General features: G+C 39.3%; 1 protein-coding gene across 1 annotated transcript; it reads right to left on the bottom strand.

Annotated features, from left to right (window-relative positions):
- Positions 1-6: 6 nt before the first annotated feature.
- Positions 7-12,163, bottom strand: osgep (O-sialoglycoprotein endopeptidase). The gene is made up of 12 exons (XM_020601248.1): positions 12,016-12,163; positions 9,591-9,710; positions 9,361-9,480; positions 7,246-7,421; positions 7,027-7,122; positions 6,883-6,932; positions 6,695-6,773; positions 2,824-2,889; positions 2,610-2,700; positions 2,127-2,202; positions 432-530; positions 7-99 (listed from the first exon to the last, which is right to left on the bottom strand). Exons 1-12 carry the CDS (start codon positions 12,023-12,025, stop codon positions 60-62), a joined length of 1,023 nt encoding a protein of 340 aa, XP_020456904.1. The 5' UTR covers positions 12,026-12,163; the 3' UTR covers positions 7-59.

Here is a 12,163-nt window from a genome sequence, read left to right as displayed (position 1 = left end):
CCGTAGTATTACAGTTGTAACAGACCTGCTGCAACAACGTATTTAGCAACATTCATCAGTCAGTCTCTCCATGTCACCTCCACTTCATCTGTTCTGTACCTACAACAGAAGAAATGTTAACATAACCAAGAGTGACAGTGCTGCATGGTAGTCTGACATCATGGAGGTGCTCGTAACCTCATGCAATAAATTTCACCATCACCTTTTTCATGCCAGTCAGTACAAACATTCTGGTATAACTTGATGCAGAAAGACTATAAACTCTTGCGCATATAGTAGAAACAGATCCTAGACCACAGTACATACCCTAGATTAAGGTTAATAGTTAAATTTATACTGCTAGTGGAGCCAGTTTTGTGGACCAGTATACTAGATCATTAAATCACCATTAATTTAGACAGGAGAGCAGTCAAATGTAACAAGACACTTACCTTTGTGTAATCCATGAGTCTTCCAGTGCTGTCACCTGACCAGACCTAAACATCTCCCAGCCAGCTTGAGCAATCATTGCTCCGTTGTCTATGCAGAATCTGTGGCACAAAGTGAACAGTGTGTTGATTTGGACTGAACCTGGAATACAATGTTCCTGGCAGACTGCAGTCCCAAATTATTTTAGGAACTCAGCAGTGAGGGCATGTGTTCATCACAATAAACACTGCTTTTATTATAGGCAAAGTTTAGAAATTGTACATTTGTACAGATTTATTTCCAATTCCTTGCAGCATTACTGCTAGGGCTGTCCCCTAATAGTTGAATAATTGAGTCAATAGTCGCAGGAGCCATCAGTCAGCAGACTTCTAGTCCAGCATGCATTACAATAGAAGGCAGCTCCAGTCCAGTAGTTTGTCATTTTCTCCTCATTTTGGTGTGCCAAGCAGCAGTTTGCTCAATACTTCCCCCTGTGGTCGGGGGGGGGATACCCACTTCAACAATGACACTATATGATACATGGATGTACATTAAGGTTGGATCTATTTAACAAATTGCAGAATAAGGAGAAAAGCACAGCAAAACCCACTAGGACAAGCCACATAAAAGGTGACATTTATATTTTATTAAAAGTGTTTTCAAACATCATGGTCTACTTTTACAAGAGAAAAGACTGCTGCAATGATGTGGCTGGTTTTGCATAGCCTAATGTTATGCAAGTCTGGTTTGTTGTTTGCCTGTCTCTGTTAAAGTGCAACACAGTCGTTTACCAACTGTTTCTGTGCTCCATCTGAACGTGACTAGGAAGCTAACAAAAGTGCTTGGGGAAAACATTTCAATGAGGAATTCTAAACAAGAGGAATCACTTGCAGTGCAAGCTGGCATGCATCAAACACAGCAACAATATGCGCTGTGGTCAACTGCTGGGAGAAGCTTAACTTGTTGGTAAACTAGGCTATAACAATGTCTCAGAAGAAATAAATGCCTATAAGAGCATAGTTTCAACAGAAATACAAGTGCTCTGCCTGTTTCATTATTCCAACAAATCCATATGGCAACCCGACATACAGTATGTTGTCCATTTAAGCAGGTTGCAATCCAACTATTACATCATATGCAGCTGTCTTTTCTTGGTTTTAAAAGCTCAGAAATGTGTTCCACTTTTGCATTTAAATACCAATATTAATGTGGTCAAAATCATTACTGAAATTCATGCCAGTTGATTTTCTGACAGTCTAGGCTATATAATACACACACACACAAACAGTATATGACAAAATTCTTAGTCTGTTACAACCCTAATTACAACACTTAAATGAATAGCATCATTACCAACCTGGGAGAAGAACAAATTCTGAAACATGTATGGATTTAAAATGGTTAAAAGTATATATGGTTTGTAGTAGATATTAAAAATGCAAAGGTTTGGTTTTGTGAACATACTTCTACACAGATTGTTTCTTCATAGACTTTTAAAATTCTAGACTTATTCTGAAGTTCCCGTTGCTTCAAAAGGGGGATGTGTAACACCTGACCATTAAGTGCCAACACACTACAGTTCTATTGTATGGGAGTGGTTAAAGTTGCAGTCCAGGGGCCTCCAGTCTACTGTTCATGGAAGTGAATCTGAAGCTAACTTTGGTGTGATTTCAGTGGAAATGAAAGTTAATGTGCCAAGTGTGGACAGCCTGGCTTACCGTTCATCTGTGGCAAACAGCTTGGCTCCTCTCTCCTTACACATCACCCCCATCATCTCCTGCAAACGCAGGTTACCTGCAGACAAAACAACAGGTCATGCTCGTTAAAGGCCAGCTTCAAAATCATAGAAACACAGATCAAATCTTCTGGTGAATGAATCAATGTGAGGGTTTTTGATGGATCAGTATCTTTTCTTTTTATTTAGAAAATATATGAACACTCACACTGCATGGACATTCTTAGCTTTTTCTAGTTACAAAGATGAGATACGTAAATCTTGTGTTGTGTATCCAACATCTCAAATCTGCTAACAGCAGCTTGGTGACTGTCAGGTTCAGAAGTGACAACATTTGTGTTCTTGTGGGAAGTAATTTTTCTGGTCTTAAAAGAACATGAGCAAGCTTGTTCCTTTCTTTCAAAGGAACCAACCCAATATTTTAGATAGGATTTTTCCTTCAAGCATCCATTTCTGATGTACTTACAGCCAACACCCCCAACAATGAGGACCTCCTGAGAGCCACAGTGAGCCATGGCCCTCTCTGTGATCTCAACTAGCATTGAGAATACCGTCTCCTGCAGGAAAAGAGGCATTAGTGCTCGGTAGTAATGTCTAAATTAAAAATCATTTGATGTACTGAGCCACTCAGATTCTGCATGGATGGTAGCACTACATTAGCACACTAACTGGGTGCTGACCTGCAGGGAGAAACATAGGTCCTCTGCTGTACATTGACCCGAGCTCAGCAACTTGTCAGCAGCATCCTATGGAAGGGGAAAAAAAAAGATCAAAACTTTATACAACACCTTTCATGGAGGTTCATATACAGTGCCTTGCGAAAGTATTCGGCCCCCTTGAACTTTGCGACCTTTTGCCACATTTCAGGCTTCAAACATAAAGATATAAAACTGTAATTTGTTGTGAAGAATCAACAACAAGTGGGACACAATCATGAAGTGGAACGAAATTTATTGGATATTTCAAACTTTTTTAACAAATAAAAAACTGAAAAATTGGGCGTGCAAAATTATTCAGCCCCCTTAAGTTAATACTTTGTAGCGCCACCTTTTGCTGCGATTACAGCTGTAAGTCACTTGGGGTATGTCTCTATCAGTTTTGCACATCGAGAGACTGAAATTTTTGCCCATGCCTCCTTGCAAAACAGCTCGAGCTCAGTGAGGTTGGATGGAGAGCATTTGTGAACAGCAGTTTTCAGTTCTTTCCACAGATTCTCGAGTGGATTCAGGTCTGGACTTTGACTTGGCCATTCTAACACCTGGATATGTTTATTTGGGAACCATTCCATTGTAGATTTTGCTTTATGTTTTGGATCATTGTCTTGTTGGAAGACAAATCTCCGCCCCAGTCTCAGGTCTTTTGCAGACTCCATCAGGTTTCCTTCCAGAATGGTCCTGTATTTGGCTCCATCCATCTTCCCATCAAGTTTAACCATCTTCCCTGTCCCTGCTGAAGAAAAGCAGGCCCAAACCAGGATGCTGCCACCACCATGTTTGACAATGGGGATGGTGTGTTCAGGGTGATGAGCTGTGTTGCTTTTACGCCAAACATAACGTTTTGCATTGTTGCCAAAAAGTTCGATGTTGGTTTCATCTGACCAGAGCACCTTCTTCCACATGTTTGGGGACAGGGAAGATGGTTCAAATTGATGGGAAGATGGATGGAGCCAAATACAGGACCATTCTGGAAGGAAACCTGATGGAGTCTGCAAAAGACCTGAGACTGGGACGGAGATTTGTCTTCCAACAAGACAATGATCCAAAACATAAAGCAAAATCTACAATGGAATGGTTCACAAATAAACATATCCAGGTGTTAGAATGGCCAAGTCAAAGTCCAGACCTGAATCCAATCGAGAATCTGTGGAAAGAACTGAAAACTGCTGTTCACAAATGCTCTCCATCCAACCTCACTGAGCTCGAGCTGTTTTGCAAGGAGGCATGGGCAAAAATTTCAGTCTCTCGATGTGCAAAACTGATAGAGACATACCCCAAGCGATTTACAGCTGTAATCGCAGCAAAAGGTGGCGCTACAACGTATTAACTTAAGGGGGTTGAATAATTTTGCACGCCCAATTTTTCAGTTTTTTATTTGTTAAAAACGTTTGAAATATCCAATAAATTTCGTTCCACTTCATGATTGTGTCCCACTTGTTGTTGATTCTTCCCAAAAAATTACAGTTTTATATCTTTATGTTTGAAGCCTGAAATGTGGCAAAAGGTCGCAAAGTTCAAGGGGGCCGAATACTTTCGCAAGGCACTGTATATTACATATGAATCAATATATGAACATTAAAAAACTAAATTAAAAACTGACAGTAATGCATGCACAATATAAATATATTTGTTTTTAATTTATAAAATAAACAAAAAGTGGATCACTACTGTATATTCGAGTCCAAGCATCAGGATTTTCTTCATTAGCATCCACATTATGTCAAAACATGATAAAGGATCAGTCATTCATTAGATGATACCACTTACAGTGGTGCAACAAAGTTTGTGAACCCTTCAAAATGTTCTATATTTCTACAGGTGACCTAAAACATGACCAGATCCTCATCTAAGTCCTTAAACCAGATAAAGAGAATCCAGTCAAGCACAAGACAGACACCATTTCAAAGGGTTCACAAATCTTCTAGCACCACTGCACTGTAGATAAATAGCCCCACTGACAAACCACCAGTGTTGGGGAGTATCTTGCAGCCATTTGCTGGTAGTTCAACCACATTCAGAGTTGTGTAATGACTGAAGTTGTTAAATTACATTGTCGCCATTTTTTTGTGTAGTTAACTACTGCAAGTTGCAGTAGTTATATAAAATAATTTGTAGTTGCAGTCTGCAACTACAAATTATTTTGGGTTATTGATATTTTATTATACTATTGCTTCCCTAACCCTAAATCTTTTGGATGAGAATTTGGAGAGACTGCTGTCATTCATATATAAGTGCTAATAATCAATATTTAATTGTGATTAATTGTATTATTGTCCATAGTTAACTCACAAGTAATTACAAATTAATCATTTCTTCTCTGTCCTAAGCAGTGGTGGAAAGCAACTAAAAGTACATTTACTCAGGTACTGTACTTAAACACAATTTTGAGCCATCTGTCCTTTGAGTATTTTCATTTTCTTCATACTTTTACTCCACTACATTTTATAACTTTAGTTATTAATTACCTTTCATAACCAGATTAATACAAAAACTACAGTAGAATTATAAAACTTCATTGATCTGTGGTGGAAAATTCACAAGCTACCCAGCAGTAATTCAAATTAAATACACATAAGCTAGTTAAAAACTAGCTCCCCCTTTACCAAACACAACATGAAATGTGATGTACACAATAATGCATCAGTAATTACAATACAATAATATGATATACAGTTTGATATACTGTTTGGTTGCTGGTTTGGCTCAGCAACCAAACAGGACAAGTACAGACTTCAGCGGACAGTCAGGACTGCAGAAAAGATCATTTCTATGCTTTACAGCACACAAAGCACTTTCACACTACTTGGCCATTAACCCATTTGCACTCCCAAACACACACACATTCACACGCCGGTGTTATCACCGGGAGCAACTGGGGGTTCAGTGTCTTGCTCAAGGACACTTCGACATGTTGACTGGACAAGCCAGGAATGGAACTGTTAGGAAACGACCCACTCTACCTCCTTAGCCACAGCCGCCCCCGAGCACTGGTGAGCACAGCTGTGTTGGTCTGTCCCAGCACCTCCTCCACTTTAGCCTTGCTGTCTTCATACAGTTTGGTTACAGTGGTGGCTCTTGAAGACAATTCATACGTGCAGTCTTTGGATGCAATGCGAATTATTTCAGGAGACCCTCATCCTTCACAATGTTAATTTGCCTGCAAGCTGTAGCTACCCATCTTGCTATCACTGTTGAAAGACTGTTGCTTGTAGAGTTGTCCAGATGTCTCCATTGCAAACTATCCAGTGTAGTCTGCCTTTGATGAAAGGGGGGGGCTCTCTGCATCAGCCGTGTGCTTGGCCAGCAAGTGGTATTTTAGACTCGGCGTACTCCAGTGGTAACTCAATTCATATCTACAGTAAATGCAAATAACTTTGGTCCTGTCAAGAAAACCATCTGACAAGGCTTTGAAGTTGAACTTGCCATTCAAAAGACCCTTTTCTTTATAATTTCTGCTACTGCATCACTTCCTGATTTCCCAAACTACAGGGCGGTCTAAGTGTCAATCACAGAATGTGCATGCTTTAATCGTGTATAAAAAAAATTGTGGCATTAAACATACAGTATATATACACACACTTTGTCTTAACTCGACTGAGTGGCACTGTTTTGTTGGCATGTTTTCTTTTAATCTTATAGTTTTGTATCCCATATACATTGTCAGTTTGATCTTTTTTTTTTTTTTACAAAGTAGTTTGAACTACTTTTTCTAAGTAATTTTAGTTTACCAAACTACATTTTTCTCTAGATTAGTTTTGCTGTAGTTTGATTTCTTCCAATGTGAAGTAATTGATAGTTTGCAAAGCTACATTTTTTAACACTGTAAACCACTTACCTCAAGGTAAGATAAAATCCCAGAAAATGAGACATCCATTCCTTTGACTGTATATGGCAGCTCCACGTAATGACTCCCTCTAATAGCAAAGACAAGAAACAAAGTTAAGCCGTACCAAAGTACAACGCCTGGTGGCCAACAGTTGAAGATCACGTGTAACTGTATTTGCAAATGTGCCACTCACTCACTTCTTGGCCATCTGCTCTATGTTGTAGCCTGGACTTGGGTCATTGGAAATCTGGAGAAACCATTCCACATAAATATTAACACACATCTCTCAGATACAGTGAAAGGCAAACAACTGCTGTAATGAAGACCATAATGACACACACCTTAATAACTCTGGCAAACCTGTCCAAACAGTTGCCAACTGCAATGTCAATGGTCTCCCCAAATATCCTGTACCGTCGCTCTGAGTATGCAATAACCTGCACAAGAAGAAATGGACAAATGTCTAATGATATTAACTAATAATCTAGCTGTAACTCACTGTGTGTAATGACTACAGAATAGTTTTTGTTCAGAAGCGAGGCCTACAAACAGAAACCAACCTGCGTATTCCCACCACTAACATAAAGCACAGTGGGGTTGTTGGCTTTGGTGATGAGCCGGCCCATCTCAATGTGTCCAATACAGTGGTTGACACCAAGGAGCGGCTTCCCCCAGAGCTGTGCAACTGTACGAGCCACAATGGCCACCGTCACCAACGGGGCACCCATACCGGGACCTAGAAGAACATTCAAGAAACAGAGAAGATTTGTCATGATAGGCTGATAAAAGCCATTCTATCTTTGTTTGAAATGCAATTAATATCATCCTTATGAGGCAACTGAAAATCAGAGTGACCTTCAACCACCACATGTTCTCCTTACTATGATAAAATATTCTTACCTTAGGTATATCAGATATGCAAAGACAAACCCTGCTTCAGCCAATGTTACAAACTCAGGAATGTTAAAACAATGTCATTAATCTGATGTCAGTGGAAGGTTTCCTATGTCCTATGATGCTCTGAATGATATTTCGGAAGCTTTGTTTTCTCACACACACACACACTTTATTTTTATCTTTTTTACTAATGCACATTTGCTTTTGCTTGTTTACGCATTACTTCTTTCCTTTCTGTTCTCGCAGCCTTATATTGTTTACTTGACCATTGCTGCCTTACATGCTGCCTTTTCAAGATGGCGTTGCTGTGTTTTTGTGAAACATGGGTGGGAAAAGATACTCCCGATGAGGGTATAACTCTGGATGGTTACTCTGTGTTCAGACAGGATCGCAGCACTGCTGAAAGCGGCAAGACGGCCACTTTCATCAGACAGTCCTTGTGCACAGACTGGAAGATTATCTCCGAAATCTTCTCAGTGAGAACTGTAAACACCTGGAACAACTGTGCACAGGCCAGCCTGCAGGGCTGTCCAGAGGCCACAGACTGGAGCATCTTCAAAGAGGCCACAGATGACATCCATGAATATGCAGAGACTGTGAGTGCCTACATCAGCTGGTGCACGTCCATATGCGCACCAGTTAGAACGGCGTGTGTTTTCCCCAACCAGAAACGCTGGTTTAATAGGGATAGTAAACAGAAAATCAGGAAGCAACAAGAGGCTTTTAAGTCAGGGGACCAAGCAAGTACAGGAAAGCCCAGTACCAGCTACAGAAGTCCATCAGAACCGCAAAGAGAAAATACTTCCAAAAACTAGAGAGCTACTATATGAATAACAACACACACAGAATGTGACAGGGAATCCAGGCAGTCACAAACTACAGGAACAAAACAAGGACAAGGATAATCACCTTTATTGCCAAGTATGTTACACACAAGGAATTTGTTTCTGGTACAGAACCGAGGCAGCCATCTGTGGCACCAACTCAACCAATGGCTCTAACCATCGGGGGCAACTTGGGGGTTCAGTATCTTGCCCAAGGACACTTCAAATCTCTGTGCCTGCAGTCCACATGTCGAACCTCCAACCCTCCGGTTGGGAGACGACTGCTCTATCAAGCATAATGACCTATCCAACTCCACCATGTGAATTAATAAGTGCGATGTTTGAAGTTCACTGGGAAAATACTATTACCCTATTTTTGTGTATTGCTGTTTTAATGCTTTGTCGCCTTTATGTAACTTTTTTTATTTTAAGACTAAGTGTTCTTTCTGGCTTTTGACTCCTTACCTGACTCCAAAGGAGAGCTGCACAAGAATTCCTATATGCCTAGACTGTCTGTTTATGCATAAATGGAAAATAAAAATCTTGACTTGACTACATAAGGACGTGTACATACACGTTGAGAGCTGCTGTACCATAGTCAAATTCTTCGTGTGTCCAACACACCTGGCCAATAAAGCTGATTCTGATTCGTACAGTGTGCAAAAAGTGAAGGGGTCAAATTACTTTATGATTCCACTGTATGTATATAAAGTATATCACGTTTAAGTGTGGATAGATGTTTAACTACAGTATCTTAAGTAAATAAAGAAACTTTAAAAAAAGGTTGAAGTGGCAGCTCTGCCTCCACCCACAGACTCTGTAATGTCTTAAGGCAAATACTGGGAACATCTGAGGTAACGTGATGATATGGGCACACATTTTAACTTTATTATACTTTTGATTCACACACACATCTGGCAAGTGAAGTCTTACTTTACTAGAAGATTATGTTACCTTTGGTGTATGCCACACAGTCAATATCTGCAGGCTTCAGCCCTGCTTGCTCCAGTGCTTCCTTCAGGATGCTTAGTATGACAGCACGGTGGTGCCTGGCTGTGTCACTCGGCATGAACCCTGATGGGTAAAATAACATCTTTCAACTTCATATATGGGATTGTTATACAATAATGTATCACCAGAGAAGTAAAGGTGGCATCACTGTTTCAGCATAAACTCCAACTTGCCTTGACCTGGGGGTGTAATGTAGGTCCGCCTAGGGTTGGAAAGCACTTCACCATTCCTGATGATTCCTACTCCAATCTTATTGGCACTGCCCTCAAATCCAATTACTATAGTCATGGCAGCTGAAAAACAGGTTTTAGGAAAAAGAAAAACAATGTGCGTTGAATATTAATACAATCTGTCTTTGCATTGCAAACAACAGTACATGTTTAAAAAAAGACAAGTTTGGCACAACAGAAAATAAAAATATTCTAAATTAAGACAGAAGTTAAACTTAAGTAGTCATAATTATGACATATTAAAAGGTGCATTCCATCAGTTTTACACATTACATTTGGTCTGAAATTAGCCATTATATGCACTATTGCATATTCAGTCAGCTTAACTGGGAGGTGCAACTGTGGGTCATCAGCATAACAACATAATGAGATGCTAAAGAGAAATGTATGAAAGTAATAAACTGTAGGAGAAAAATGTTTGGTTTTATAACTTTATAACATCTAGTTTTTGCACAAAGTGTTGATTTGATGCAGTCTTGTTCAGTTATGTTCAATAAAGGCAAGCTATTAGTTTCTTTGAAGGTTGTATGAAGATACAAGTTTATGTTAATAATAAAAGACATGCAATTAGTATTACTTTCAACAAAATTATTCCAGAATCAAGCAGTAGAGTTCTACAGGGGACACATTCCATGTGTGGTCCTCATTTCATAATGTACACCCTTCAAATGCAGACAGAGACTATCCATTATTCGACTAATTCATCTTCAATAAAGATACATTCAACAAGCATCAACACCTTGCAGAAGCCAAGTGACCGCAAGGAAGGTTGATGAAATCAATGACTCACTTGAGTACAAACTGATTTTTTTTTTCATCAAAGCCAATTCATGTTGCTTATAATGTGAATACAAACAATTTAATGCTTAAAGATTTTTTTTAATGCTTACTTAAGTTGACTGAAGTGCACACATCTAATGCAGAGCACATGAATGTGTTAATCCAAGCAGAAAAGCACACAAACATACCCATCATCTCTCACCACTGTTTTACAGCTTCTATATGGCTGTAAAAGGTTTCAGTACAGTTATTTCTAGTCTGCTAAAAAACTAATGATGGATAGTACATGTACTGTAGCTGCTTGACAAACAGGAACGTGATCAGAAATATAACTAAATTAAAGAAGACGCCAGTGGAAGAGAAACATGTATAAATTACTATTTTTACCAGGTTTATTAATTAACACACAAGTAATTATTACTATAAAGAAAAAATGTTTCTAAATTTATTGCAATATTGCAGACTTTTTAGCATTAATTTAGGTGTTATTTAAGTTCTTATTTTTGGGCAGTTTTAAGGTTAAAATAACAAGTGGTCTTAACATGCATCCACATATTGTCTTATTCATGAGGATCCTCTCATCACAGAAGTGACAGAGACCATGGCCAGACACAATTAGTGAGTTAATCCACATCAACTGTGCTGGAGAAATCCCACAGAGGACCGTGGTATCACAGAACTTACAGCATTAATGGCGAGGCTTACAGTAAATGGAGAGATGCACCTAGCATCCAGGCAGCCTCTGGTAGGACATGCCAGGCCCGAGGGGACCACCTCTATAAGAAGTCCCAGCCCTGCCAGATCCTCTAAGGTGCATGTGTCAAACTCAAGGTCCGCAAGCCGAATCTGGCCAGATCATTTTATGTGGCCCTCGAAAGCTTAAAATGTGTATGGCTGTCTTAAAATACAAATCTATACTAATTGAAAACTTACACTGACCATAAACTACATCTCCCACAATGCATATTGATTTCAGGAAATATTGGCATCTCACCACTAGATCAGTGTTTTGCCTTCAGCATTTAACCAGCAATTTCCCAACAAGTGGAAATGAGAAATACCAACAATTAATCCCAAAATGTCCAAGAAGAGAAAAGTTAATGCAGGAAGAAGGCAATTTAATTAAAGGTGGTAAAGGAGTACAATAACACGGAGCAAAGTACCTCCAAGAAAAACAACATTTTTTTTTTCCATGGAAGAAATGGACTTCCATAGGAGAGTACTACCAACCTTGAAATTTGAAAGGAAAGGCTTTTGGGGTAAATTATAGAAGCTAAATTTATCATAGGTGGGAACTTGCATTTATTACGATTTTGCCAACATCAAACAGTCATTATTCAAAATTTAAACTGTAAAATCCTCATTTAAAACACAGTGGCAATTCGACACATATGAGCAAATACTATTAGCCCATACGGCCACACCACTGGTAACATATACATATTGTCCATAGTCTGAAAAACCAAAATAAAGCATTCTGTATAACGTTAGCTACTATGCTAGCAATCACAAATCTGTCTCCCTAAAAGATAGCGTATATTAACGCCGCGTCGCATAACAAAATAGGTATACCTGGCTTTTCACTTACCATTGGTCATTTACATTGATCCAAATTCGTGCCGTATAAGCATTTAAAATAACAACTTTAATGCCTTGAAAAACTAACTTCAGCAACCCAACTACCTCATAAGCTCACAGGACCTAAACATTGGCAGCTGTAACGTTCGCCTGATCAG

Source organism: Monopterus albus, unplaced genomic scaffold (assembly GCF_001952655.1).
Source record: "Monopterus albus unplaced genomic scaffold, M_albus_1.0 scaffold51.1, whole genome shotgun sequence".
NCBI classification, from domain to species: domain Eukaryota; kingdom Metazoa; phylum Chordata; class Actinopteri; order Synbranchiformes; family Synbranchidae; genus Monopterus; species Monopterus albus.
The sequence above is the reverse complement of the archived record's forward strand: the minus strand, read 5'-3'. Positions and strand labels throughout refer to the sequence as shown.